The sequence below is a fragment of the Mya arenaria genome, chromosome 8 (assembly GCF_026914265.1).
Source record: "Mya arenaria isolate MELC-2E11 chromosome 8, ASM2691426v1".
NCBI lineage: Eukaryota > Metazoa > Mollusca > Bivalvia > Myida > Myidae > Mya > Mya arenaria.
In genome coordinates, this window is record NC_069129.1 from 61,504,493 (window position 1) to 61,530,143 (window position 25,651).

General features: G+C 34.7%; 1 protein-coding gene across 1 annotated transcript; it reads right to left on the reverse strand.

Annotated features, from left to right (window-relative positions):
• Positions 1-17,171: 17,171 nt before the first annotated feature.
• Positions 17,172-24,831, reverse strand: LOC128243623 (uncharacterized). The gene is made up of 2 exons (XM_052961500.1): positions 24,700-24,831; positions 17,172-18,500 (listed from the first exon to the last, which is right to left on the reverse strand). Exon 2 carries the CDS (start codon positions 18,262-18,264, stop codon positions 17,335-17,337), a length of 930 nt encoding a protein of 309 aa, XP_052817460.1. The 5' UTR covers positions 18,265-18,500; positions 24,700-24,831; the 3' UTR covers positions 17,172-17,334.
• Positions 24,832-25,651: the final 820 nt, after the last annotated feature.

Below are 25,651 nucleotides of genomic sequence, written 5' to 3' on the forward strand. Positions count from 1 at the left end.
CGGGGCTCTTTAAGCGATATCGACTGCCCTTTTTTAATTTAAAATGGTTTTGTAAATGAAAAGTTTGATTTAAGTCTTCATTTTAAGCAAATATTTGCCTTCCGAGGTAGCATATATGACGTTATTTATCACGTGGTATGCACACACTGCCTATAGGCTTTTGTCAGACGTCAATTGAATCCCATAATATTTCAACAATTGTATTTGTGTATTGGAGACCCTTAATACATTGTATTGTGTGTATATTCCAACATACTGACCAGATTTTTGCTCTTTTGCCCTACTTCCTGTGTGTACTTTACCCGTTGTGTGCCACGTGACAAAATTGTTTCCTCACACTGTAATGGTATATGTTGGTTATTAATACGATGCAATCCGATTGGCTACATCACTCTTAAATCAAATGAACTCAAATATTGAATACCACAAAAATGTAGTCGGGTCATTTACCAACGTTAAAAACCTGACCTGAATATTCGCATGCAAGGTATCCATTAACATGCGGTAAGGATTTCAGTCGATTAAAGATGTTTTGGTTAGTCTATGGCCTTAGTCTATGTCCATATTTCTGCCTATCTCGACTGATACAAGTCGGAACTTTTGATAACTGAAGGTACGAATAGACTTCTAATTAAAGTGGTTGTGCTGTTTTTGTGTGTTTTTTGCTGTAGCTGGCTACATAAAAATGCACATTTTAAACATTACCCTTTGTGAAATTGAATAATCAGTATAATCATATGACTAAACATTGCTGCTGTGTATTCTAATCTATTAAGTGCTAGATTAAACTAAAAAAGGGCTAACTCGTACATTACATTAATTAATGTCTTACAAAAGTGAACATGTTTTCTTTGCATTAGTATACCTGAGCACATGCAGTTTATCGGTGTCTCAATGTTATAAGATAAAAGATATACATGTAACTAATAAGGATTTCTAGTACTACCTTTAAAACAAGTTACCTCAGTCTTTATGTCCCCATTTAGTATGATACTCATAAGTAAATATTCACACACACACACGCAGGCACGCATGCACGCACGCAAGCACTCACGCACACACGCACGCAGCACGCACGCACGCATGCACGCACGCACGCACACACACACACACACACATCCAAATGTTCAGTGAAGCAATTTAAAGACGAACTGCAGAAGAAACACATAGGTCATATTCTGCTTTTAGTGCATCTTCTTTGTGTCTGGTGTGATGACATGCAACTTGGAGACTCCATGTGTGATGTTTTCTGTAATATTATAAACTTGAACCTCTTCAGAGCTGAGAAGAAAGATGGAAACTTGTGTCAAGATACAGGCGAAGGAGTCGTAAACAAAACCGTTCAGGGCCTATTTGAGAGCAAATATCACTCAACAATAAAGCCATTGGCGAAACTAGCATTCAATACATTATTTGACTCACATCGCGAGAGATCACTGCTATTTAGTCGTTTGGAATGTATCAAAACACTGGGAGAAACAGTTTTTCAGAGGGTTTTGAAGTCTGGTTTATTGACACAGCGGAAGGTTATTCGGAAATTAACTAGACGGGAGTCAGAAGTGTCCTTTCCGCACAAAACATTCCAGGAATTCTTTGCAGCCGTTCATATTTGTCTAGAGTCCGGCCAATCGGAGATGCAGCTGTCACTTTTGACAATGTGCTCTACTATGAACACCATACTGGAGTTCTCAAAAGTGTTCATATTTCTTAGCGGTCTGTCCCCTGCAACCGCTTCAGAGATATTTTCCAAACTTCAGCCTGCAATAATAGCTAGTAAGGAGCGAAAAATGTATCTTGCTCATGGGTCTTTGCTGAAGTATTGGGAAGATGTTGCGCCACTAAAAGACTTGCAGGACATGTTTTTATCATGCCAAATGGAATACGAAGATAGAAAGCAATGCCGCAATGAAACATTTTCAGTTAGCGTTTGTGTTCATAGACGATACAAATAAGATAAATCAAGCGTTTTGGAACTTAACATCCGATACGTCGATTGCGAATACACTGCACATCAATGACGTAAACACTTCTGAAGATTTCAAAAACGTATTAAGTAAAATGCCAACCAATTACATGTCTCAATTCGAAAGACTTGATATTTGAGCCGTTGCAGGCGAAACTGAGATTGACCATTTATTTACCAGTGCAAAAGAAACATTGAATATTTTGATATTTCATTCTGGTTGCTGGAAAAGCATGCGTTGGGTGGAACATTATGTCTCTCTTTCAGGGAAAGCGTTTAATGCCATGTGCCTCATGATGAACCTTGAAACTTTGTCACTGTGGGACTTGCATCTTACACACAACCAACTAGTGGTGTTGAGTTCTAGTATTGAAAAGAAAACTTGCATTAAACAAATTGGATTAGGGGACATTCACTGTTTAGATTACGGTGTTTCGTGCAAAGAACTGAGTCTCGACCTGTCGAAGCAAACAAGTCTGAAAATACTACAAGTGAACTTACTTCCATATTCACATGTGATGGTCCCGGTGTCGATCGAGGACTGCGTACTGGGAGCATTTTTTGAGTCTTGCATTTTGAAGACTTTATTTGAAGGACTACAAAGATCAACCATGCTACGCGTCTTCAGCTGTTTTGAGCTGAAGAGTGAACAAGATATTGATCTGATGATTAGTGCAATTCTCACACTACTGGCACTGGAGACTATGATTTTACAGGGAACCGATTTATGGGACAAAATACTGACGATATCGAAAGAAATGCTAAGTTTTTCTGTGATCAAATTGAAGAGTACGTTTCTCCGTCAAATGTTTGAAAACACTTACAGAGCAAATCTCCGATTGCCATCATTCAATAACAATTGAACTTGTCGGATGTAAAGTAACGACTAGCGATGACTTTGAGCAATTTAAAATAGACATTATGGCGTCTAGAACATTCAATGTTATCGAAAACAGCATTGACCAATACAAGCGATCAAGGTTCGTTTTCCAGAGAAGTAAGTGACGTTCCATAAAATCATTCTGTGTTTTTTTTATGTTTAGGTATTACATTATATACTAAGCAATACTCTATATCTATATATTGCCTATTGAAATGCTATGTGTGTTTTGTTGTTCAAAGATGGTAACATTTATCAATAAACATATTTTAATGTATACAGTATCATGAGTATGATATATGTGTGTTGTATTGTGCCTTTGCTTGTATTTCGTTCCATGTATATTGGGCAGGGAACCATGACTGAAAGAGCTGTTTACCGTGCTCATCATCAAGTAAATGGCTGTTTTAGAGGATATTCAGATTGAAACCATTTCGATATAGTTTGGACATTGGTTATATCAAATATATAGAGTATTACTTTGTGCTATTATAACATTACGGCAGATAAATCGTTAAAGTCTCAAATATCTTTAAGCATGGAGTAACTTCCTCTTCGTCCAAAAATAAATGTTGATATAAGTTATTGACGAAAAATAGTCTGGATACCGTGTGAATAAAACCGATGTTTTACCATTCCGATGAACCAAACGCAATATAACCATCCAGTTGAATATATGGACTAAAGTTTAAGAAATTACTAATAAAAAAACGACCATGCGTTTGAAACACAACCTTCTCAAAGCTAATTTGATGCTTTTTCAATAAGGACGTACTGAAAACAATATGAAAAAAAATATGCTGAATATGACTTACGTAATTATGGAATAGACAATGTAAAAAATGAATTGTTCAAATATATTAAGAATAATAATCTATTGGATCTTTTTTTAGAATAATCAATCATGTAAATCAACTATATCACACACATCGTAACCGTCATAATTCCTGTGTCGCACATATGTAATATGAGTTTAAATGACCGCAACATTAACATATTTTGAGGAAATTTAATAATTATTTAGGGAGGGAACTCTTTATCAGCGCCGAATGCTATCTTATCCGCCTTTCTTTATTTTGGCGCCTTTCTCACTTGTTCTTTAGTTTTAATCCGGTTCGGACGTGTGTTTTTTATGTTTTTCTATGATTGGTCTTTTTAATGTTACCTTACTCACGAAAGACAGCACATCGTCTTAAAGACGGAATTATGTAAAGGCTATAGTGAAGCCTAAACATGAGATATATAAGGTGATCCCTGGTAACCACACAATGGAAGAGGCGCACAACGGTGCATTGAACTAGAACGTCGAAATCAAGGTGTACGGATTCTTGATGTGGAATACCTGTATGACATTTCTTTTCTAGTTATGCGGTAAAGTACAACAGGGTCTTCACAGTCGATATGTGACCATGCATAGATTTCAATTCATTATCACACGTGCTAGATTGAAGCAGAAAACAAGTGACAGCGCAAGCATCCAGAAACGGCCTTTCCATTTACTGGTATTGTGCCATGCGTTTTTTTAACTATATATCTACTAGTGGATTGGAGCACCAATGGGGAATTAGCTTTCACGTCCAAACCAAAATCCTTTTCACGACACCAAGTTCTTTTCACGATTTTATTATGTTGTTCTTTCCTTAACAAATACTTGAAGTAATAACACAGTGTGTGTAGTCCAAAAATTAACACCAAATATATTGTACAACAGCGACAACGCTATAGTTTGCTGGACTGTGGTAAAACCACCTCCGAGCACAGACACATTTCAAGAGTCCGTTTTCTATGAAGAACTACCTTTTTTCTCTCTAATATTTAAAAATGTGTTACCTTATATTGTGCGGCCCGGTCATGCATTACATAAATTTAACCAATAGAAATCAGAAAATACTTCAAAAAGACTGTCAGCTCAGCTCAAACTAATTACTTCTGAGTTCAAACAGTTCTCAATCAAAACATATGTCAAGGTGCTAAATTAGATACAAAGAAACAATAAAACAGTTAGCTTAAGTAAATTTGGCTTCGGCTGACACCTCCTTTGTTTGGATTTTAGCAAAATCCTAATTCGTTGGCGTTTGCCAACCTGTTACAAACACAGTTGCATATTTCAAATAACAGGTGTAAAAACATCTAACAAATAATTTATAAATAACCCAACGCTAATATTATGAGTCTGGTTCCAAGTAACAAAACAATATTAACCTAAGTATGGCATGACGTACAGCATAACAATGGCATTGCGTACACCACTAATATAGGTTGGCATTCCTTTAGTTCACATCACCGTGTAAGCAAATAATGCATTTATTCGATTTAGAGAAAACGCACGCCCAGATGTTACACATACCGCTTGGCTCTTGAAAACTGGAAGGGCGCAGCCACCTGCAAGCAATAAGAAAGCGAGAGTGTATTCCTGTATTTAATTTCTTATTTTTTACCTTTAGAACACTATAATTTATATTTGACGTTTTGTTTACTTCAATAAAATATAAAAATAGTATCCTAAAATGTTTAACAGTAATAGAAAAAGAGAAATTCAAAATAAAGTTATAAGTTATATCCGGACGAAAATGTCCTAAATCTGCTATACAAAGTTCAAGTTTTCAATTGAGCATGTCCTCTTGAAAATAAGTGATGTAAAATATATTACATTTAATCTAATATTGTACTACGATAATAGTCGATGGGAAAATCATTCAAAATTTTCAGGCTACACTTTTTAACGACACTAACACAAATTAGTTGTTTCCTCACATCAATAAAGATGATGAATAATGGGATTCCTTTAATCAGATAATGATTATCAGAACGGAAGTTTTCAAAGGCACAACGAATATACATGTTTAATGACAGGGATTGTATCTGACGCAATCAACAGTGTTCATGTTAGTGCATATCCCATCCATTACATTGCCTTTGATAACGTTTGTCAGAGGAAATACGATTATGCAGATTCAGGAATATGCCCTACTTTATGTGATCATGAATTAAATACGTCTTCTTCACTGGAAAAATGCGAGGATAAAGGAGAAGAACAGCCTTACACATAGTTCACCAATTAATGTTTGTTATCGCATATTTCATCAATAAAAAAACTACGAAAACGAGATCGCAAATCTGAATGATCCATGCGACTACTGTGGTAGTCTAACACAGCCTCCTAACAGGAATGAATGAGACTTACAACACAACAAAAACATCAAATTGGGTGCCAATGGGTGCTGCATCATTTAGATTCACAGTGTGTTATGTCAACGCAGCATTAACGCCTAAATATAATCAAGCTATGCGCTAGAATTCAGGCCCCAATTTCTCAAAAATTCTTTAGCTTGACAGGCTTTAGTAGCTTATTTTAATTCGCGGAAATACATTCTTTAATTGATTTTTGATAAATTCAAAACGGTTCATTTTGATTATCATATAGCTAATTTATATCTTAAGTCTAAAAACTCTTTAAGGCGTAAATGTTACGCAATTAATTTAAAAACAAAAATAGTGAGCTTAGCTTAATCTTGTTATAAGGGGTTTAAGAAGTCTTGAACCTGATAAAAAGGCATTCATGTACATAACCCGGTCGGTATTTTAAGGTAATAATTGAATAATGTTTATGACAATGTATTGCACAGACCGTTTGAATGCCTGATGCTTGCCTGGAACTTTTTTTTGTAATTTCCTGTTATTACTATTAAGTGAAAACAGATTCGTTCATACGGGTTCTTCATCTTCAACATATCTACATCTGCAATAAGAACAATATCTTCTCAGTTATTTACAAACTTTATTTGCATGTTAGATAGTTAGTGCATCATTACTTATCACAAAAGTCACTCTTTGTCAGATACTCTTACATGGAAAACTTAGAATACAACCTACATTTTCAACCAATGAGATTGCAGATAGGCAACCATTAAGTAGTATACTTAAGAATTTCAACGTTCGCGGGTGTTTACAGGTCTGCCTACTGCCAATCATCCGATACACACTCCCTGCGTCAGATTTTGCGTCGACAACGTATCAGCCAATGCGTTTGTAGGTTACACACCATTATTGTTATTCCCTATATAATTCAATGTAAAATTATAATGTTTAGACAACATTTAAAGGCATTTCGAGCGAATGCAGGCTATGATAACCACATATGTTCTTAAAGTAGAAGCTTTAAATTAGCTTTTAAGCCAATAAAAAGGGGGGGTCAAGTTATTCCTAAGAAAAATCAATCCACTTGAAAAACAAACTCTAAAAATTGCACCATATGCCATGACAGATCTTCCAAAATGACCTTTCAACTATAGGGCAGCGGTTTATGCTTTAATCTCTACTCTAAATGATAAATCAAGCAAGAATAGATACTTTAGGTATAAAAGTTTCAGGAATAATGATAGTTTTGATTTACAGTGTATTGAGCATGTGAAAACATGTCTATCAATCATAAGAACATTTGTTTTTTATTGAGAATTTTCCACACAACGGAAGTACATATGAGGTAATGGTGACGTCATTCCTGTATTCTAAGTCAGTTAGATGACATGAAGTGAATTCTTAATCATTAAGAATTAACTTCATGTCATCTAACTATTACTTATACAATTTATATAGCATTGCATTTTTATTTTGTTAAACTGCTTGGTGCTAAACAGGTCATTTTCTATGTAGTAATTAATGTTTCAATTTTGTAATTCTAACAGGCGGCAGGACGGGCACAGAACTAAGTACTACATTTCTTAGTGTTCAGCGCATAATGCCCCGAGGATGTCTTAATGGAAAGTAGGCGGTTGCAATTTGCTTAATGGATTTTGGATTGTCGGCGCTCTTCTAAATGAGTAAATGATAATCTTTCCTGCGATCCCATTTGCAGAGGCATGCCCCTGAGCCCTAAGTAGTTTATCCATTGACTTAGTACTTTTAGGCGAAGCAATGAAAACGAGTAAATACTACTATATTAACGGAGAGCCACAAGGGTTATTATACGAATGAAACCACTAATGTTTTGATATCGGAATGCAGTTACCTACAATCAATGAAAACATCGGTAACTTATTTGCCACGTTCTTGAAAATGCATGAACTATACGTAGGGTAAGTGTATCAGTAGTACATCCTAGCGTGGATGTAAGCTGGCAGGGGAAATTGGTCCCAGATGTAGGTTATATAATTATACTAAGTAATAAAAAGGATGAATGTTGGCGCATACGGTGCAAACACTTCTGATTTCTTTGCAAACTGAAAGACGAATACACTGCATTGCAGATAAATATCCTTGTCTAATAGAATACCTGGCATAACATGTTTTAACTGTATAATATTCCCCTCTATATATCTTTATTTTTAGTTAATTAAATTGGACAAAAATATATTATTATCCGCTCAAATTTGTTATTTTCTGTCGAATCCTCTATCGATGCATCCGTATGGAATTGTAAAATATTGTGCTTTTTGCGCTTGATTAAATGATGACATTATACAGCTGTGAGCTTAGAATCGCATCGAGCAAAGTCGAACTATTGTCGATAACCTTCCTAAGATGAGATAAAGAGGATATTTGTTTATTTCAGTTCGCCACCAGCGAAAATATATAATTTTTCTATGATCACGAGTGAAATAGAATACGATCTTACACTGAAATATACAAATTTTCTGTTTCTTTTATCGGAGTATTATTAGTATTTGGAAAAAAGGTGTGTTTTAACGCAATTACCCGTGGGAGGCCCATCACGCAAATTCTATATTTTAACAGCCGATAACGTAGCTGTTTTTCTATTTTCTATTTCCGGTCTATTGAAAAAAAATCTCTTATGTTTTTTTATAGTTATTTTTTCGCTCGTTCTTTAGTGCAAACATTTTATGAGCAGTAATCAATGAAGTTTTATTAGTGCATCTATGTTCCAAAAAAATAACGAAACCACTTATTTTTAGCGGGGAATGAATACATAACCAAATTTCTATGTCGCCAATTATTGAATGAAATTTGAAAGCTCGAATGTGTTAGCAAAACAACTGCAGATTATCATTGAATATAAAACTTTTTTCTTAGTTTTAGAGTGTGTTTAATGATACAGAACAGAACAGAACATAACAGAACAGAACAGAAATTTTATTTGACTTAAGCATAAAAAGCTCATCGTCACAACAATATGTATAGAAATAATGCATGGCATGTGACAACTATAAAATAACAGTAAAGCGCTAACTTCCTTAGGGTGGTTTGGTTGTTACTTTGCATTAAAACAATATATTTCACCAAACTCGTATGAGTGTAAAATACTTCGGAATATATTGACGTCTAAGGTCCGATATACTGGACATTTGAGGACGAAATGAAATTCGTCCTCAATATCATTTAGATTACAGAGTGAACATTTTCTTTCATTCGTAGGAACCTTATTGTGTCGACCTATTTCTATATTTAGTTTATGGGATGATAGGCGTAATTTAGATAAAATACTTCTATACTTTGTATTTTCAACAAGACTGAGATATGAAGTAAGAGTAAGAGACCGAATCTATTTTCTTTGAAGACAGGTCGATTACCAGGTAATGAGAACCACGCTAGTTTTTACAAATTTTGAGGCGTGGGTTGGGTAATGAAAAATCAGTAAATCTGTAAATTTCTGTTTAAATTTTCCGGGAAGTTCGTATTATATAACATTTTAATTATGTTCAAACAGCTGTTTTCGTCTTAAATCTGTATTCATCGTATGAAAGCAATTGTTCGACATTCAGCCTCAAGATCAAGAAAACATTTGAAAAAGGGGATAACCATTTTCCCAATAAACGGTAAGTTGTTAATTTCCAAAAAATATTTTTTTTAAACTTATGGAACATATCTTTTAATTTTTGCCAACATTTTCTGGTTCAAAGTGAAGTGTTCTGTTTTGATCAAGGGGAAGAAGCTACAATGAATTTTGAAAGTAGTTCTGAAAGTTGATATTTACACTCCCTATTTTGCAGTGAAAATATCAAATTGATATTTCCACTGATGTTATTTCACTGATAAAACTCCATATTTCATCAAAAAACATGAAAGAAACAAAAGATTTAATCAAAGCTATTCAATTGTGTTAAGAACTCAATTAAATGGTAAATGGTTTACAGAAAACAACCGAAAGGTAGTGCGTGTTATCATTTAACAGCGTCGTCACACGATAGGTACGAGAAGTTGCACTACTTGTTTGGGTACGTGTACTTGTACATATTTTTGTGAATTACGTCATCAACCAATGTGTACACGCTATATGTACATGTACGTGTTCGTGAACAGTAGTATTTGTCAACTATGTCATCTAGTTATGTGTACACGCTATTTGTACATGTACGTGTTCGTGTACAGTAGTATTTGTCAACTACGTCGTCTAGCTATGTGTACACGCTATTTGTACATGTACGTGTTCGTGTACAGAAGTACTTGTCAACTACGTCGTCTAGCTATGTGTACACGCTATTTGTACGTGTACGTGTTCGTGAACAGTAGTATTTGTCAACTATGTCATCTAGCTATGTGTACACGCTTTTTGTACATGTACGTGTTCGTGTACAGTAGTATTTGTCAACTATGTCATCTAGCTATGTGTACACGCTATATGTACATGTACGTGTTCGTGAACAGTAGTATTTGTCAACTACGTCATCAACCAATGTGTACACGCTATATGTACGTGTACGTGTTCGTGTACAGTAGTATTTGTCAACTACGTCATCAACCAATGTGTACACGCTATATGTACATGTACGTGTTCGTGAACAGTAGTATTTGTCAACTATGTCATCTAGTTATGTGTACACGCTATTTGTACGTGTACGTGTACAGTAGTATTTGTCAACTACATCATCTAGCTATGTGTACACGCTTTTTGTACATGTACGTGTTCGTGTACAGTATTTTGTCAACTACGTCATTGAGCTATGTGTACACCCTATTTGTACATGCACGTATTCGTGTACAGTATTTTGTCAACTACGTCATCGAGCTATGTGTACACGCTATTTGTACATGCACGTGTTCGTGTACAGTATTTTGTCAACTACGTCATCTAGCTATGTGTACACGCTATTTGTACATGTACGTGTTCGTGTACAGTATTTTGTCAACTGCGTCATCGAGCTATGTGTACACCCTATTTGTACATGTACGCACTCGTTTACACTATTTAGTGAACTACGTCATCAAACTAGATTAATCTTAAAACATGGAAATTGGCCGCATATGCACAATTTACAATTAAACACTTCGACCACACTTTTATTCTTTTGACATTTGATTACACTAAACGATACCTGGAACTGGTCATTCTGAGCTAGGTTGTCTAGGAAATACTGACGTTCTATGGACAAAACAAAAGGTAAACGTATACATAAAACAATAGTCTTTTAAGTTTATTAAATCACATCTTCCTCTATAAGATGCCATATTAATGTGTTTTTACAATACGACCACTAGCGACTTGAAAGTATAATCATGATTTTACATATCGATCCAGACGTTTTCTTATAAGCCGGACGTACTTAGATTGTCTTACCTACAACTGAGATGTCCAGAAGCCGATTGGTTCGGTAGTTCAGTACAATCATATTTCCATCATTTCCTTCCTGCTACAATACCCTCTGATGGATATGAAATATCAAACATCACGATTTATCCCGCACCTTACCATTATGATGTGTCTCTAAAACATTTTAAAGTAGTTTTTTGTCTGCACTAATAATTTAAATTGAATTATCAGACCATATGAAAAATAAACCTTCGAGAAATAAGCGCTGTTGGATTAATTCGTTTGCTGACGTCAGTATCTCGTCGCTAACTTATCAGCTAATGTGATTTGTTTTATATTACTCATCATTAATTGTCATATTGAAGGCACATTGAATGATTGTATTAATTCGTTTTGGTGACGTTTGTATCTCGTCAGCTTATTTGTTTTGTTTTATGTTATTTTTATTTCAATTGTTTTAAAGTTGATGCTGTCTCCGATGAGGCATATTCACTGATTGAATCGTACCTTCTAAGAGTTGGCACTGTTGCCCCGGCTTGATTCTATCATGTGAAGGTGATGTATGTATCCGCTCCTAGAGTTCTTAAAATTGCCTTATCATTTAATAGGATACATTTATTCAACAGTTCATTGTTTCACGATGATGCACGCTCAAATAAGGCAAATATTTTTATTTTGGTAATAATTGATTTATACACGGGACTGGTGTTAGTTTACGTACATATATACTACAGTCGAACACCGTTGGCTCGAACTCCAAGGGACCGGCGAAAATACCTCGAGCCTCGGAAGTTTCGAGCCAAGTGGAAAGACTTGGCTTTATCTTAAAGAAAGCGGTCCTTTACATCCAGTTCGAGCCAACGAGGAATTCGAGCCAAGCGAGTTCGAGCCAACGGGGTTCGACTGTAGTTCGTGTTTCGCAGGTCCGTGCAAGGTGGTAAACGTATCATTTATTTACAGAGCTATGTTGTTGTGTGTATGGTATGGGCCTGTCCCTGTAGCTTTCATTGTATTAGTTTTTTACTTGGAATTTTGCAAATAATTGATAAATGTTGAAACAAATGTGAGGTTTTAACTGTTAGTGAATTCCTGTTTTGCTAATAGTTGTAATGAAACTCCACCATTAAAAATACAGATAGTCTGTGTAGTCTGTCTGTGTGTGTTGTTGTGTATGTTGTTTGTTTTTCGTTTAGGGTCGGCCTTAAGTCCTGTGCCTTCCAACAGGGTTATCGCTGTTGTTGTTTACGGGGTTCGTCCCTGTAGATTCAATTGTATTGTTTATAAAAACAAACTTGTTATATACTAAGTTGCCAACAACACTTTCTTTTAGTGCTTGTATTGCCATTTATTTCCAATTAATAGTTCATGTATATCAGACATACTCCCACAGTAGCGCCTAGGCTTAAATTCTGTTAAGTTATTGACTGTAAATAGGAGGACGTTATTGCTTGAGTGTCACAATTCAGTCTGGATGATATTACGTCAGTCTTAAACATCTAAGTCCAGATTGTTCGCGTTGTGGTACAAAATGATGTGCTCGGAATTAAATTTGAATATTTTAATTTCCCCAAATATTGATATACAACGAGGACTACAGGGACATGTCAAACAATCACACTGTTTGTTATGACCTGGGTGAGAGCCATATGGTCCAATTTGAAAGGATGCCTGCATTTTTTGGAGTAATAAGGAGTTCAACAAATTTTACAAAAGAATATTTTATCAGATTTTGGATAAAAAAGTATTTACATTATTCTGGAAAAGTCTGTTTTTCTTTGTTTTTATGTCAACATGCCCAAGACTACCTATTAAACAATGTCTTGAGAGTTCATATTGATATATTTTTAGCGTTTCATGTTACAACGGATCTATGAATCATGCTTGTTAAATAATTGAACCTTAAAACTGAATAGATATTGATTTTTTTAAACATTTTAAATTTTGGTCCTTCAATCGACTTTTGCATCGCTGCCGGCCCTTAAATTGCTCAATAGCTTCCTTGTACCTGCAGTTTGCCCTTACATTCGTCGTTAAACCACGATTTTTGCTCTTTATAATCCCCGTCGAGAAAAGACCGTTTTTAGCGTACTTTCTTTTTAAAGTATTTATCTGCCCTTGATACAAAATATCCAGTAAAATATGACAATGATTTTTCATTACCGCCCGTGTATTGTCATTACCATTCCGCGTTTCAAACAATGAGGTTATAAATAAGTTCACAAGATATATCCATTACAAACTCAATTTATTAGAGTCATTTGCAACGTTTAATTTCCTCACTTCTAATTCCCTTAAGTTTCGTCCCAGTTCTAAGTTGTGGAGATATGGTTTAAAAAGACGTATATTGTATAAAGACGTGTCATAATTATAAATACCAAGTCGTATGTTTAAGCAAAATCCCCGGGTAATTGCTAATCTCCATGCAGTATGCAGACAAACAGTTATATTATGTTCTGACATGAAATCTTTCATATGTGTATTTAGCGGTGTTTTTTTTCTGGCCGCAGATGAGAAATATTAGAACATTTAAGCTATATTTTACGAATGGCGTAGCCACGATGAAAACTTATTACATTTGGTATCAACAATTTGAAATATTTTGCGATCACCCCTGAAATAAAATGAAATATGTTTATTATGTGCCTATAAGCCCGGCATATTTTATTCATACGTAACCGTCACTTTTGATATTGTTTAAATTGGCCCAAGGCCTGTGCCAGCTGATGTTTTTAAAACAGTGGAACATATCCAGTTGTTATTTTACTGGTTATAACAGTAAAAAAATCAAAAAAAAATCTCTACATACAACCAGAAACGTAATCTGAAGAAGGATTATGTGCCATTTTATTATGATGTTCAGAGTAAATGTTTGTGTACTGGTTTGATAACATCTGATCTGTTGAACTCTCGGATGAGGGCTTCCATTTCATTTCAATGTCATGGACGTATTGTTTCAATATTTGTTTAATAAAAAGTAATTGAAAGACATCTCTGAACACTTTTGAACTGGCTTTCCCGAAACTTGCACATCGCCCAGTCCAGTATGTATATAACAGAACACCACAACTTACTTGATATTCAAAAAGGTGTTAGTGTTCAATAAACATAGCTTACCAATTTACTACGGTGGAAGCATATTTTGTTTTAAATTTCCAAAAAAGTATTACAGACTAAACCTTGAGAAAACAGTACCAAAGTCATACAATTTTGTAAACTTTTCCAAAGTATGCTGTTGATAAATTTAGTTTGAAAAATATAACCCAATGAACTTCTCTATTAAAACTTATATGTTAGACTGTATATAATTTTATTAAAGTGTGTTATTTTCTGAACATGACACATACTAATGTTAAGAAAATATAAATATAATAAATGGATACATATTTATACTTAATATGAACACTGTTTGAAATGCCTCCCTGTATATATGCTATATGTTCTCATGCTCTGTCCGTCAGGTATTTGAAACATAATTTTATATGAATATACTTTAATTTGAACTTGAAACTTGAGTTATCCCCATTATAAGCCCATATCGGAGGAAACGAGTTGTTTCCATATAAGTATAATTACAACGTTTTTGGCTTTTAGATTCATTATATGTCCCAATTTATCCTTTTACTGCGACAACATGTTTTTCCCCTTGAATTTCTCCAATAAGACATATGCATTTGTATACATCACTGAAAGAGATTGCTGTAATTAAAAAAATGTTATGCGAGGCATACATGTACTTGTCCTCGTGGACCCTGACAGTTTCAAAACCAGATTTCCAAAATAAATATTACATGATTTTCATAAAGCAAGGATGGACATTCAATAATAATGATTAAGATGCTAATGTTCTCCATAAAGCGATAATTTCATGAAGACTTCCATGCTTGAGGGAAGTAATCAAATAATAATGAGCAGCAGCCAATTAGTATCGTCTTTAACAGTATATGTTTCCCTTATAAGGCATAATAAATATACAGCATTGTTATATTAGTTGATAAAAACATATATTCTAGCATATAGCTGCTCTTCCTGCTGGTATTTTACTACTTAGCTGCTACCTCAAGAACATGAACTATTACACACCTCAGAAGGTCACGTATATAACAGTACAAGGACTGTGGTATCACCTTCGGGGATTAGCCAGTACTTATAATGCCATGAAGTGGTGTGTTGAATTTGTTTTAATATAACAAACATTTTATATTACCATTTAATAGTTCAAGCGCTTTTTTTGTTTTTTACTGAACATAAGAAATAACTCACAAACATGTCAACCTTTTAATAATATAGCATCGCTTAGGGGTTTTCGCCGTTGTGAACATCACTCAACTGTTTTATGAGGTCAGCGGTTTATAAGATATTTTGGACAGGTACGGGCCTGCAAAAAAACAAATGTTATGGACCGTTGAGGTCATTTGACTGGATTTTTATTGAAACACCGTGAAATAGGGACCGAGCGCCTTCACGTCCTCTAAACGCCAGCTCCACCACTTTACGGAAGTGCAAAGAAAAAGAGCTGTCGACACTTCCGTGGTGGAGCTGTGCCCTATGTTTACATAAAAAACGTGAGTGTGATTTATATTTTATTTGATAATTTCATTTAACGGACTTATTTCGAAAATCGGAGAATGTGGTACCGTGTAAGAACACTTCTACTGTAGGCTGGTTGCTATTTCGTTTCAATATTGTGCAAACTGTGGTGCCAGGGGCTTTTCTCCCGAATCGGACTTGTGCATATTCTGAGATCTGATTGCATAGCAAGTACATTTCGGTGCTTACACACCCCGTAAGATCATTCCAAGCATGCAAACATAACTGTTATGTATAGTACCTATGCCGGAACACAACAAAACTGATAAGCACTTCTTAAAAAGGAAAAATGCACATATTTATAAAAGTGGTGGCGTTGTTGCCCTAGTGGTGGCGCTGTCGCATCCATTACATTAAAACATGAAATATTCAGCTGAATAAGCGGTTTAACCCACCAGTAAATATATATATGTTCACCGGCTGTTCCAATATTATTAATCTAACAATTATTCAACACAATAGTTTATTATTTGTTCAACCTGTGTCTGTTTGTCTTGAGACGATGCCTGTTCTGTTTGATGTCGCTTAAGCTTTGTTCATATATCTTTGTTTTGAGCTAGTTCTATTTTGTTGGTCAATTGTCTGTAAACATTGACTGCCTGAACGAGAACAAACGTGTTCCTCTCGACAAATTCAAACTTACAAATATTGATAAAACTCTCTTTTCATAATGCGTCATGTTGCAATTGATACATTATCATTAAATTCGATATCCTTGAGCTGTCTTCGCCAATAGCCCTTATCTAAAAACATTTGTTGAATTGATCATAGTGTGGTTGTTTTGTGATCATATTCCCTAATGGCAAAACTAATCTACCGTTAATTATGTAACACAGCGTGAAACTTGGAATGGAGAATGTTCAACGCTTAGGGCTATTGCTATTAAAGAAAATAACTTTAACTGAACGTACTTGAAAACCTGTTCAACGGAACCAATTGTTATTCCAAAATGTTGGATTTTAGTACATATACAAGAGTTAAGATTGTTCATATTTGGCCATTTCTCAAAGCATAATGACAGACATACTACTGCGTAAAGGCGAATCAAGCTTACTATCTCAGCAGCCAAACGTTCAGAACCAGTAACACTTATGATTGGAAAGCTCTTAACTCCCACTTGAGTGAAAAAGCTGGTACACAGAGTCTTGTATGGTTTTGATTTTAAAGTTGTAAACATAAACTAATAAAATGCTGGCGAATACAAAATAACTAGAACTAAAATGATATTTGTTTCGGAACATGTTGTATGTTAACACTCGAAAAAATCACTTATAACAATTACAGAATTCTCATTTCTTGTGTGTGCCACAACTCGGTCAAAATGTCAAATGATACAAAATGTCCTGTCGATATATGGTCACGAACTAAAACAAGTTTTCTCTAAAGTATTCGATTTTTCCAATTTTAATAACAAATGCGCTATTGAAATATAAAGGTTTGCATTTCTTGGTTATTATCAAAAGCTGATCGTCCATTTGTGGACGTCACTACTGTTGGTCTTTGAAACGTTCTCTTACACACGAGAGACAGCACGTCCTCATCCAGAAAGCACGTTGTAATGGCTATAGCGTAGCCCCTACCGGCCTGAAATAGCATCAATACGATATCCGATCCCCTCGGATCCAGCAATATCCTAAACGTAAGTAATATGTAGTATAGAACTAAGAGAGAAGATAAAACAACGTAACCGTTTAAAGTACAGACTAGACGCGATCCATTGATGTTACACTCCGAATTCTGCATGAAATTCCCCAGTTGGTATCTCGTTTTTGAGATTCGAAGTCTTGCTATGGATGAAACCATGATGACGAACATCAGCGGAATGATCTCATTTCCATAGGTGCTGTACATGTGAATAGTGTCCCGGATGTTACTCCAGCATTGATGCGTAAGCTCGTGCATGTATCTCTCGCGCAGGAGGAAAGCGAGCACGAGGTACATAAGAGAACTGACGCACGTCCACGTCCACGCAGTACAGTGGGAGAGGAAACGTGCGTGAAAGCTGAAACATTTCTGGGGCTTAATGGTCAACACTAAATAGAAAACGGAGATACACAGTATCCACATGGTTGAGAACGCCGCAAAAAATGTGGACAGAAACCTCAAGACTGTACATTCGTCTGTACTGTCGAAATCAATGTTCATGTATTGGTACTTGATGTGAAATACCATGAATGAAATTTGTTCCAGGAATGATGATGTGTACAACAGGGTCTTCATAGTCGATGTATAGTCACCATGTTTCAATTTCACAAGTACACGTGTTAGAAAGAGACAAACAAGTTGCGACAGCGCTGAAAATCCAAGTACGACTAATCCAATAACTGGCTTGGCATCCTTCGTTGACATAGCTGATCACATTATCCAATGATTCGATTTTGAGGGAAGGGAAACTCTTCAATGGTTTTAACGGTAATGAAATAGAACAGTGTTGACATAGCTTGTTAATGTTTTGATTGTTGATTGACTGGAGAAGCCCATTATTCAATGATTCGATTCAAGTATTCACGTTGATCAAGTAGAACAGCTTGCCTGTTGCCCATCTTGTCTGTACTGCTTGGCTCACCCTGGATTCGTTCAGCCACCTGCAAGGAATAAGATTACTTTTTTAATCCTTAATTAAATCTCTAAAAAACTAAATATTACATCCATGTCAGCACTTAAGATTTAATTTTAAATTTTGGTAAACTTCCATACAATTAAATATAAGTTTATTTAATGTTCTGCAATATAACAGACAATAGTAATGCAAACTTATAGTATATCTTAAATTAAATCCAGGTGCCCATGGAAAATAAAATCATTAAATGTGTTTACACAACAATTGAAAACACAATTTAGTAAGGCATAAAAAGGAAATGGGGAACATGTGTATTCATTTTAAAAATGAGATTATGTTATTTGTGTTAAACAATCAAAATGAAGCCTTATTTACATTTACTAAATACGTTACCTTACTGTTTCAATTTATTTTCTGCATTTTGTAAACTGTGATAAACATGTCATATAACATGACCCATGATTGGAAATAAAATTTATCTTATCTTACTATCATAGACAAGATATCAGTGAAATGTATCGTAAACCCTATTCAGATGAAGTCTTACTTATTCTGCATCCTGCATTTAATTAAGCGTATTGATGGTCTTCCTGGAAATAATTGATGTGCAAAGCATGTAACCTAATGCTGGAGTTCGTTCAGAGGAAAGTAACATTTGTAACGAGTTTGTAACAAAAACACCATTTAACCGAATCAGAATCGAGTCCTCACATGAATAAACCTAATGTATACTCCTTATGATAAGTTCTCTATTATCGGAGTTTGTAACTGGAAATGTATCTCTAAAAGAACGCTTTCATAGAGTTTCAAGTTTCAAGTTTATTCAGTAAACTCATGTCATACATGCATGACAAAATGAGAATTGCAATGAACATATTATACAGTTACACATAGAGAGGCTTTGAAAAATGAACTTCAATCATAATAATAATTAACATCATAGTATAAAGAGGAGTACATTATATTCTATAATTGACTTTTTTAATGATACATTTTATAAATTTACACAACTTTGAAAACATAATACATTCTGGGTTTGATTTCATAACACGTTTAAATGACAATATATTCGGAGTTCTAAAATTACAGTTATCAATGAAACGTCGCCTTTCGTTAGTGAAATAACTACACTCTAACAAATAATGAAATTCATCACCAATACGATTTGAATCACAAAGGTGGCAATTTCTGTCATTTATATTTATATTCCTCCAACTACCTACTTCAATAGGAAAATGATTGTTTCTTGTTCTAAATCGTATAACATAGTTCAATAATTTTGGCGGTGTTTTAACAAGATAGTTTTCAAATTCAAAACGTTCTTTAAACAAGCTATAATTTACACATTTACTTGAAGAGTTCACAGTAGTGTACCATTCGTTTAAAAACAAATCAGACAATTTCTGCTTAACACTCTTGTGTAACCATTTTTTATTTGGAAATTCGTGGCTTTGCCAAACATTAATAAGACCACATTTGATGAAAATATTCTTAACATGTTTAATCCATTTAAAGTCATTAGCTCTAACATTGTCAGAATACATGAATTTACTCAATGTGACGTGGTATACTGAGATTGAGAGTTTATGACATGATGGAACAATCAAGTTGGACCAGTAATTGACCATACGTTAATCTATATCTATTTGTAAAGGCTTAACACCCGTTTCACTATATATCATACATGTTGGTGTACTACTTTTAACATTTAATATATATTTTAGAAATTTCAATTGGACCTTTTCGAGTATGTAATTGTTGCCAAAACCCCAACATTCACAACCGTATAGTAATATAGGTTTGATAATTTTGTTGTACAAATCAATTTGTAAATCAATAGATAAACATAGATATTTTGACTTTTTAAGCAAACAGAACATTGCCTTTGTTGCCTGTTTTAAAATATAGTCCTTTGTTTTACAAAACGAGCCACTTTTAGTAAAAATAACTCCTAAATATTTATATTCCGTAACAACATCTATTGTATCATTACATAAAGAAAACGTATGGTGGTTTAGTCTACCTCTAGAGAAAATGACAACCTTAGTTTTTGAAGTACTAACAGTTAAATTCCACTGTAAACAATAGTTCTCATACAGGTTTAGTGCATTCTGTAAATCTATAGCAGATTCAGACAATATAACAGTATCGTCCGCATAAAGGAGTACAAATAACTTTAAAAAATCAATTAACCTGTAATCAGGTTCATGTTTGTTAATAACAATACCATTTACAACCAAGCTACTTAGAAAATATTGATGCAAATCATTTACATAGACACATCGATTACAGATATTGAATTCAAAGATTTGTATCGGTCGTAATTAATGGTATAAATGAAATTGTTTATCCCATTCATGGCAATACTGTTGATAACGCTGTCATGGGATTTATGATTAAGCAGATTAGGAAAAACTTCCTCAGAAACAGAAAATAAATGATAATTGCATACGTCTTTTAAGTCCTTATTACCTCGATACGTTCTGACCAAACATTTATTATAATTTATAATCTGCTTCATCATTATAGTTTCGTTGTCCACAGCAAATAAATGGCTTTTTGGATCGTTCCTGTAGTTTGCACTGTATTAAAAGTACATCGAATTGGCACAGTCGCTCTGTTTGAATAATTCGATAGGTGATAATTGTATTTTGTCGTTAAGGTATGAAGCAAATTTTTGGTTTGTCCTTTTGTCTTGCAAAAATATACCGATAGTTATTAAGGTAAAAGGCTCTACGGTATCGTGGTTTAAATAACCCCAAAATATGTTGACAAATATTATGCACCAGTCAATTATAACCCCCCCCCCCCCACAGGTCCGGAGAATAGCCGGGACTTTGACTTTCGGTCCAGCCAATCCCGGGTAAAATCCCCGCCCTGCGGGGACGAACTGTTGGTTAAACCCCGGCCAAATGCCCCCGAACCCCAGAGACTCTATATAAGGCCCAATCTCCGCTAAATTTGGCGCTTTGACAAAACCACCGCGGTCACCCGGCCCTGCGGTGGCACCTGGATAGTAAAAACACGGCCCTTTCCCCGGCTATCCCCGGTATACCTCCGGACCTGGGGGGGGGGGGCGTGGTTACAATTGACTGGTGCATTAAAAGATGGAAAATTATTTTGACGAGTGTGCGGTTTGCCTGAGGAGTGTGTTGTTTATATGGTGTTTATACATTTGTGACTCTATTTCATTGCTGTTTGGACCTCAAAGTGTTCTTCTATTGTTTTCTTTCGACTACTTGGCTTGTCCCTGTAGATTTCATTATATTATATTCATTGGAGGAATGCAGTTTTGTGAATATATTGGTTAAAACAACATCTAATATCAGTTTATTGTTTGAATGTTATATTCAAAATGTCAGGGACTTTTTCCTTACTGAATGTATAGGGGCTAAGTTTTTTGTTTCAGAGTTTCTGTTTGTAACCGACAATTTAAACTCAGTATGAATTGTTTCTTTAAATATTTCATTAACAGAATCCGCTATATCAATTTCAGTAGTTAAAATTGACAGAATTGTGCAATATGAACTTAATTATAATTTATAATTTAGTAGTTTGGTAAAAAAGTGGCTTGATATAACAAATATAATTTATTACATTAAGAAGCGTGTTTGCCTTTTTGTCAATTGATATTAAATCAATTTCTAATACTTCAAATTACTGATGGTGGTCTTGAATACTTAACGCGTTGAGTGCAGATTGGATATCAACAACTAACAAAATCAGCAAATAATCAGATAACACATCATTAATTCAAAATAATCAAATAAGTGTTTGTGTGTTCTTTTGTCTTGCTTCATATTTCAAAATATCAATTTACATGTTGCAAATAAAAATATATTAATGGATTAAATCTGCGATATTTCTTCATATATTGAAACATTTTAAGATCATTCCTATTTATAAATATATACAATGGTCAATGATTCCATTTGAATATGTTCATTTCAGTGTTTATGCTGATTATCGTATCATTTAAGTAGTTCGGTTAATGAACCATTTCTTCGTGCATTCTTTTAACGATGATCCTGTGGCCACTTCAGGCAATGTAATGGGAAACACTTTCAAATTTGACTCCTCATCTGGTCAAGGTCTTTCCAAAAGCTCAGAGAGTCCTTAGGCAGGCTTGTCAAGCCAACTGGCAGAATATGACAGTTTGACGACATATCAACCAGATATCAGAGACATACCCACAACCTCACTTATATGTATAGCCCATTTCGTTCACTTTACTAGAGTTTCTTACTTTAAAGTTATTACACACACACACACTGGTTATCACGCACGCACGCACGCACGCACGCACGCACGCACGCACGCACGCACGCACACACACACACACACTGGTTATCACACACACGCACGCACGCACGTACGCACGCACGCACGCACGCACACACACTGGTTTACTCTCTCCTTAGTTTAGAATCTGGTGTTGTTAATATGTTTATATGTAATGTGTAGACAGCAATTAAAGCCATTAAAACATCAAAGAAAGACGGTTTCCTGTGCATAATAATCTCTGCATAACAACAACAACTAACAAACTGATTCTCTTTGCAGCTCTAAGGTGACTGTAATCAAAGTGTTTATGCTTTAATATTGCTTATGAATGGTATTGTATAAATATTTATTAAAACTGTTAATATTGGCTGACATGGCATTTTTCGGCAGTTATAATACATATAATTTGTTACTGAAAGATCCAACTGATGATTGTTAATTCGGCTTCTCCACAATTTGAAGGTCACACCCGTATGAAATTTGAACTATCATGATTTTGACCCCGATGATGGTATTCCAAGTGATTCATTTCTATTGAGTTTCGTTCTTTTCCCCGTATAAGAGATTAACTTACATTAAATTTATTTTATTCAGCTACAGTGCGCTTTTGTATGCATTTATTTATGGACCAATGAACATCAAGAATGCATTCATTTATGAACAAATGAGCACCAATAATGCATTTATTTGTGGATTAATGGGCTTACAGAATGAATTTATTTGTGTACTGTTCAAAATCATGAAAACTTTAAAGCTGTAATAAATCAAATTTCATAAAATCACTTTGCTTACAAATGAACTTCTATTTTTTTCACAAACACACTTATATTCGATACAAAATGATAAGTACGTTTCCGTTAAATTCTTTGTTGAGCCTTAAATACATGAAACATGCTGTACGAGGTACTTCCATAAGTTCTGTTACTTATGAGATTTCATACTTTTGTCCGCCAGTTTAAAACAGAATGGTACTTAACCGCATCATTTCCTGGTGCTTGCACTAATTTGTGTACCAATGACAATCGAGGATTTACCAAATGCACTGCAGCTCCATATCATGTAGAGCAGATTTGACGGTGAATAAAAACACTTATATTCATATGGCATGGTGTATTTTGACGGCCAACGTGACTTGGTCCAGTCGTCTACTTCTCATAAATCGCTCTGCCCTTTGCACATGCGCAATGTAACTAAGGTGTGCACTTAATAGTACGGTTGTCTGTTTTGAAGTTGAATTTTACGTCCTAAACCAGATTTTAAAATGGATGTGTAAACATATATCAAAATGTAGTCAATATAATAATAATAATATAATATATAACCAATCAAGTCAGTTCAGTACAAAACTGTGCATTCTTTTGTTGATCATTATGATACACAAACTTAGCAAGGTCATCCCAGTAAAGTCCTGCACTATGCAAATATAAATAGGTAATTTTATTCATCTAAATATTTACATTTTTTGAAACGATAAGTAATATACATACACACTTGTAGACACTGATTAGAACTACAATTTTCTTTGGATGAATGGGAAACATATTGCTGGGTATAAACACATCATGATCGTTATTTTTTGTAGTTTGTATGTTATTAACCACATATCAAATCCGTTTGAAGTACTCTTGTTACTGTAAGAATGTGCATAACTCATAATACTTGAAAGAACACAGCCGAGAAGCATGCTGGATAATACACAACACAACTGTGTCCTTATTTCCAAAGGAAATTCTCGAATGTTAAACAAGGTGTAAACATCATATTTTTGTTTGTCAACATTTAATTACAGCACAAATAAAATAAGTTTTTTTTTCAGTGATTCCTTCCATTTACCGGATATTCAGCTTATTAACGCAAGTATATCACAGTTGAAATTGAAGCAATCATGCCTTGAATATCTCAAACAAAATCATGAATAAAAAATAATAAGAAACACTTACAAGATTATTTCATCATATCCAAAAATCAGAGATCCATTTCGTGCTATAAAAACGATTTTGAATGAAAGCAAACACCGCTTCTCGTTAAGGGACCAGGTCGATGCATGTGAAAGCAGAAGCAGATACTCCTGCTAGACACTTGAGGTACACTTTGTTCTCGAAACACAGCGATTGGCTTACAATAGAACACTTGTGGCTGGAATATTTGTTTGCCAAGACTTATTAGTTCAACGGTTATAACAAGGCTTCATTTTTCTCAAATCATTAATTAGTTAAGAACTAAGAATGATACAAAACGTTGTGTTCGCTCTATTGAATTTATTCCATTGATATATTGCTTGCTACATATTTGGTTAGACGGCTGAGCATTGTGGTGTCTTCAAAATGCGCTGAAAAACATCACATGTTTTCGTTAACTCCTTTACACCATCTAATAAAACGCAGCAATACAGAAGAAAGTTTATGCAATGATCAAATGTAATGTTCCCATCTATCTAAAAATATTGTTGGTATTATCTTTGGAAAAATGATAAATAGTGTTGAATTACCTGCAGGTATATGTTTATCTAGTGCAAACGTACTGAGTAGTGAACAATAGCACCACTGATTATGAAGTTTATAAATGTTTATAACAATGCCAAGCCAACATTGCAGCATTCAGCTATTCACCAAATTTGTTTTATTGAAGCTGGAGTTGGATGTTTTAACAAACGAATCGTTTCACGAACAAAATCATGAATGTTACTCCATGCAAAACTTATCGTCTAAGACATATCGAGCCGTTAACGTCTGTATCTTGCTAAGACTGTCAAACAATGATGAAACAATGAATTTATGACGAGTCATGTCGTATTTGAACATTATTAATTGATTCATTATTCACGAGTTGTCTGCGTCAATGATCCTTATTTAACAATACTAGCTGAATTGATCAGTGTGGCTGTTTTGTGAG

Bases quoted from the DNA above. Each gene is read 5' to 3' on its own strand.
- LOC128243623 (XM_052961500.1), bottom strand. From the start codon at position 18,264: ATGTCAACGAAGGATGCCAAGCCAGTTATTGGATTAGTCGTACTTGGA.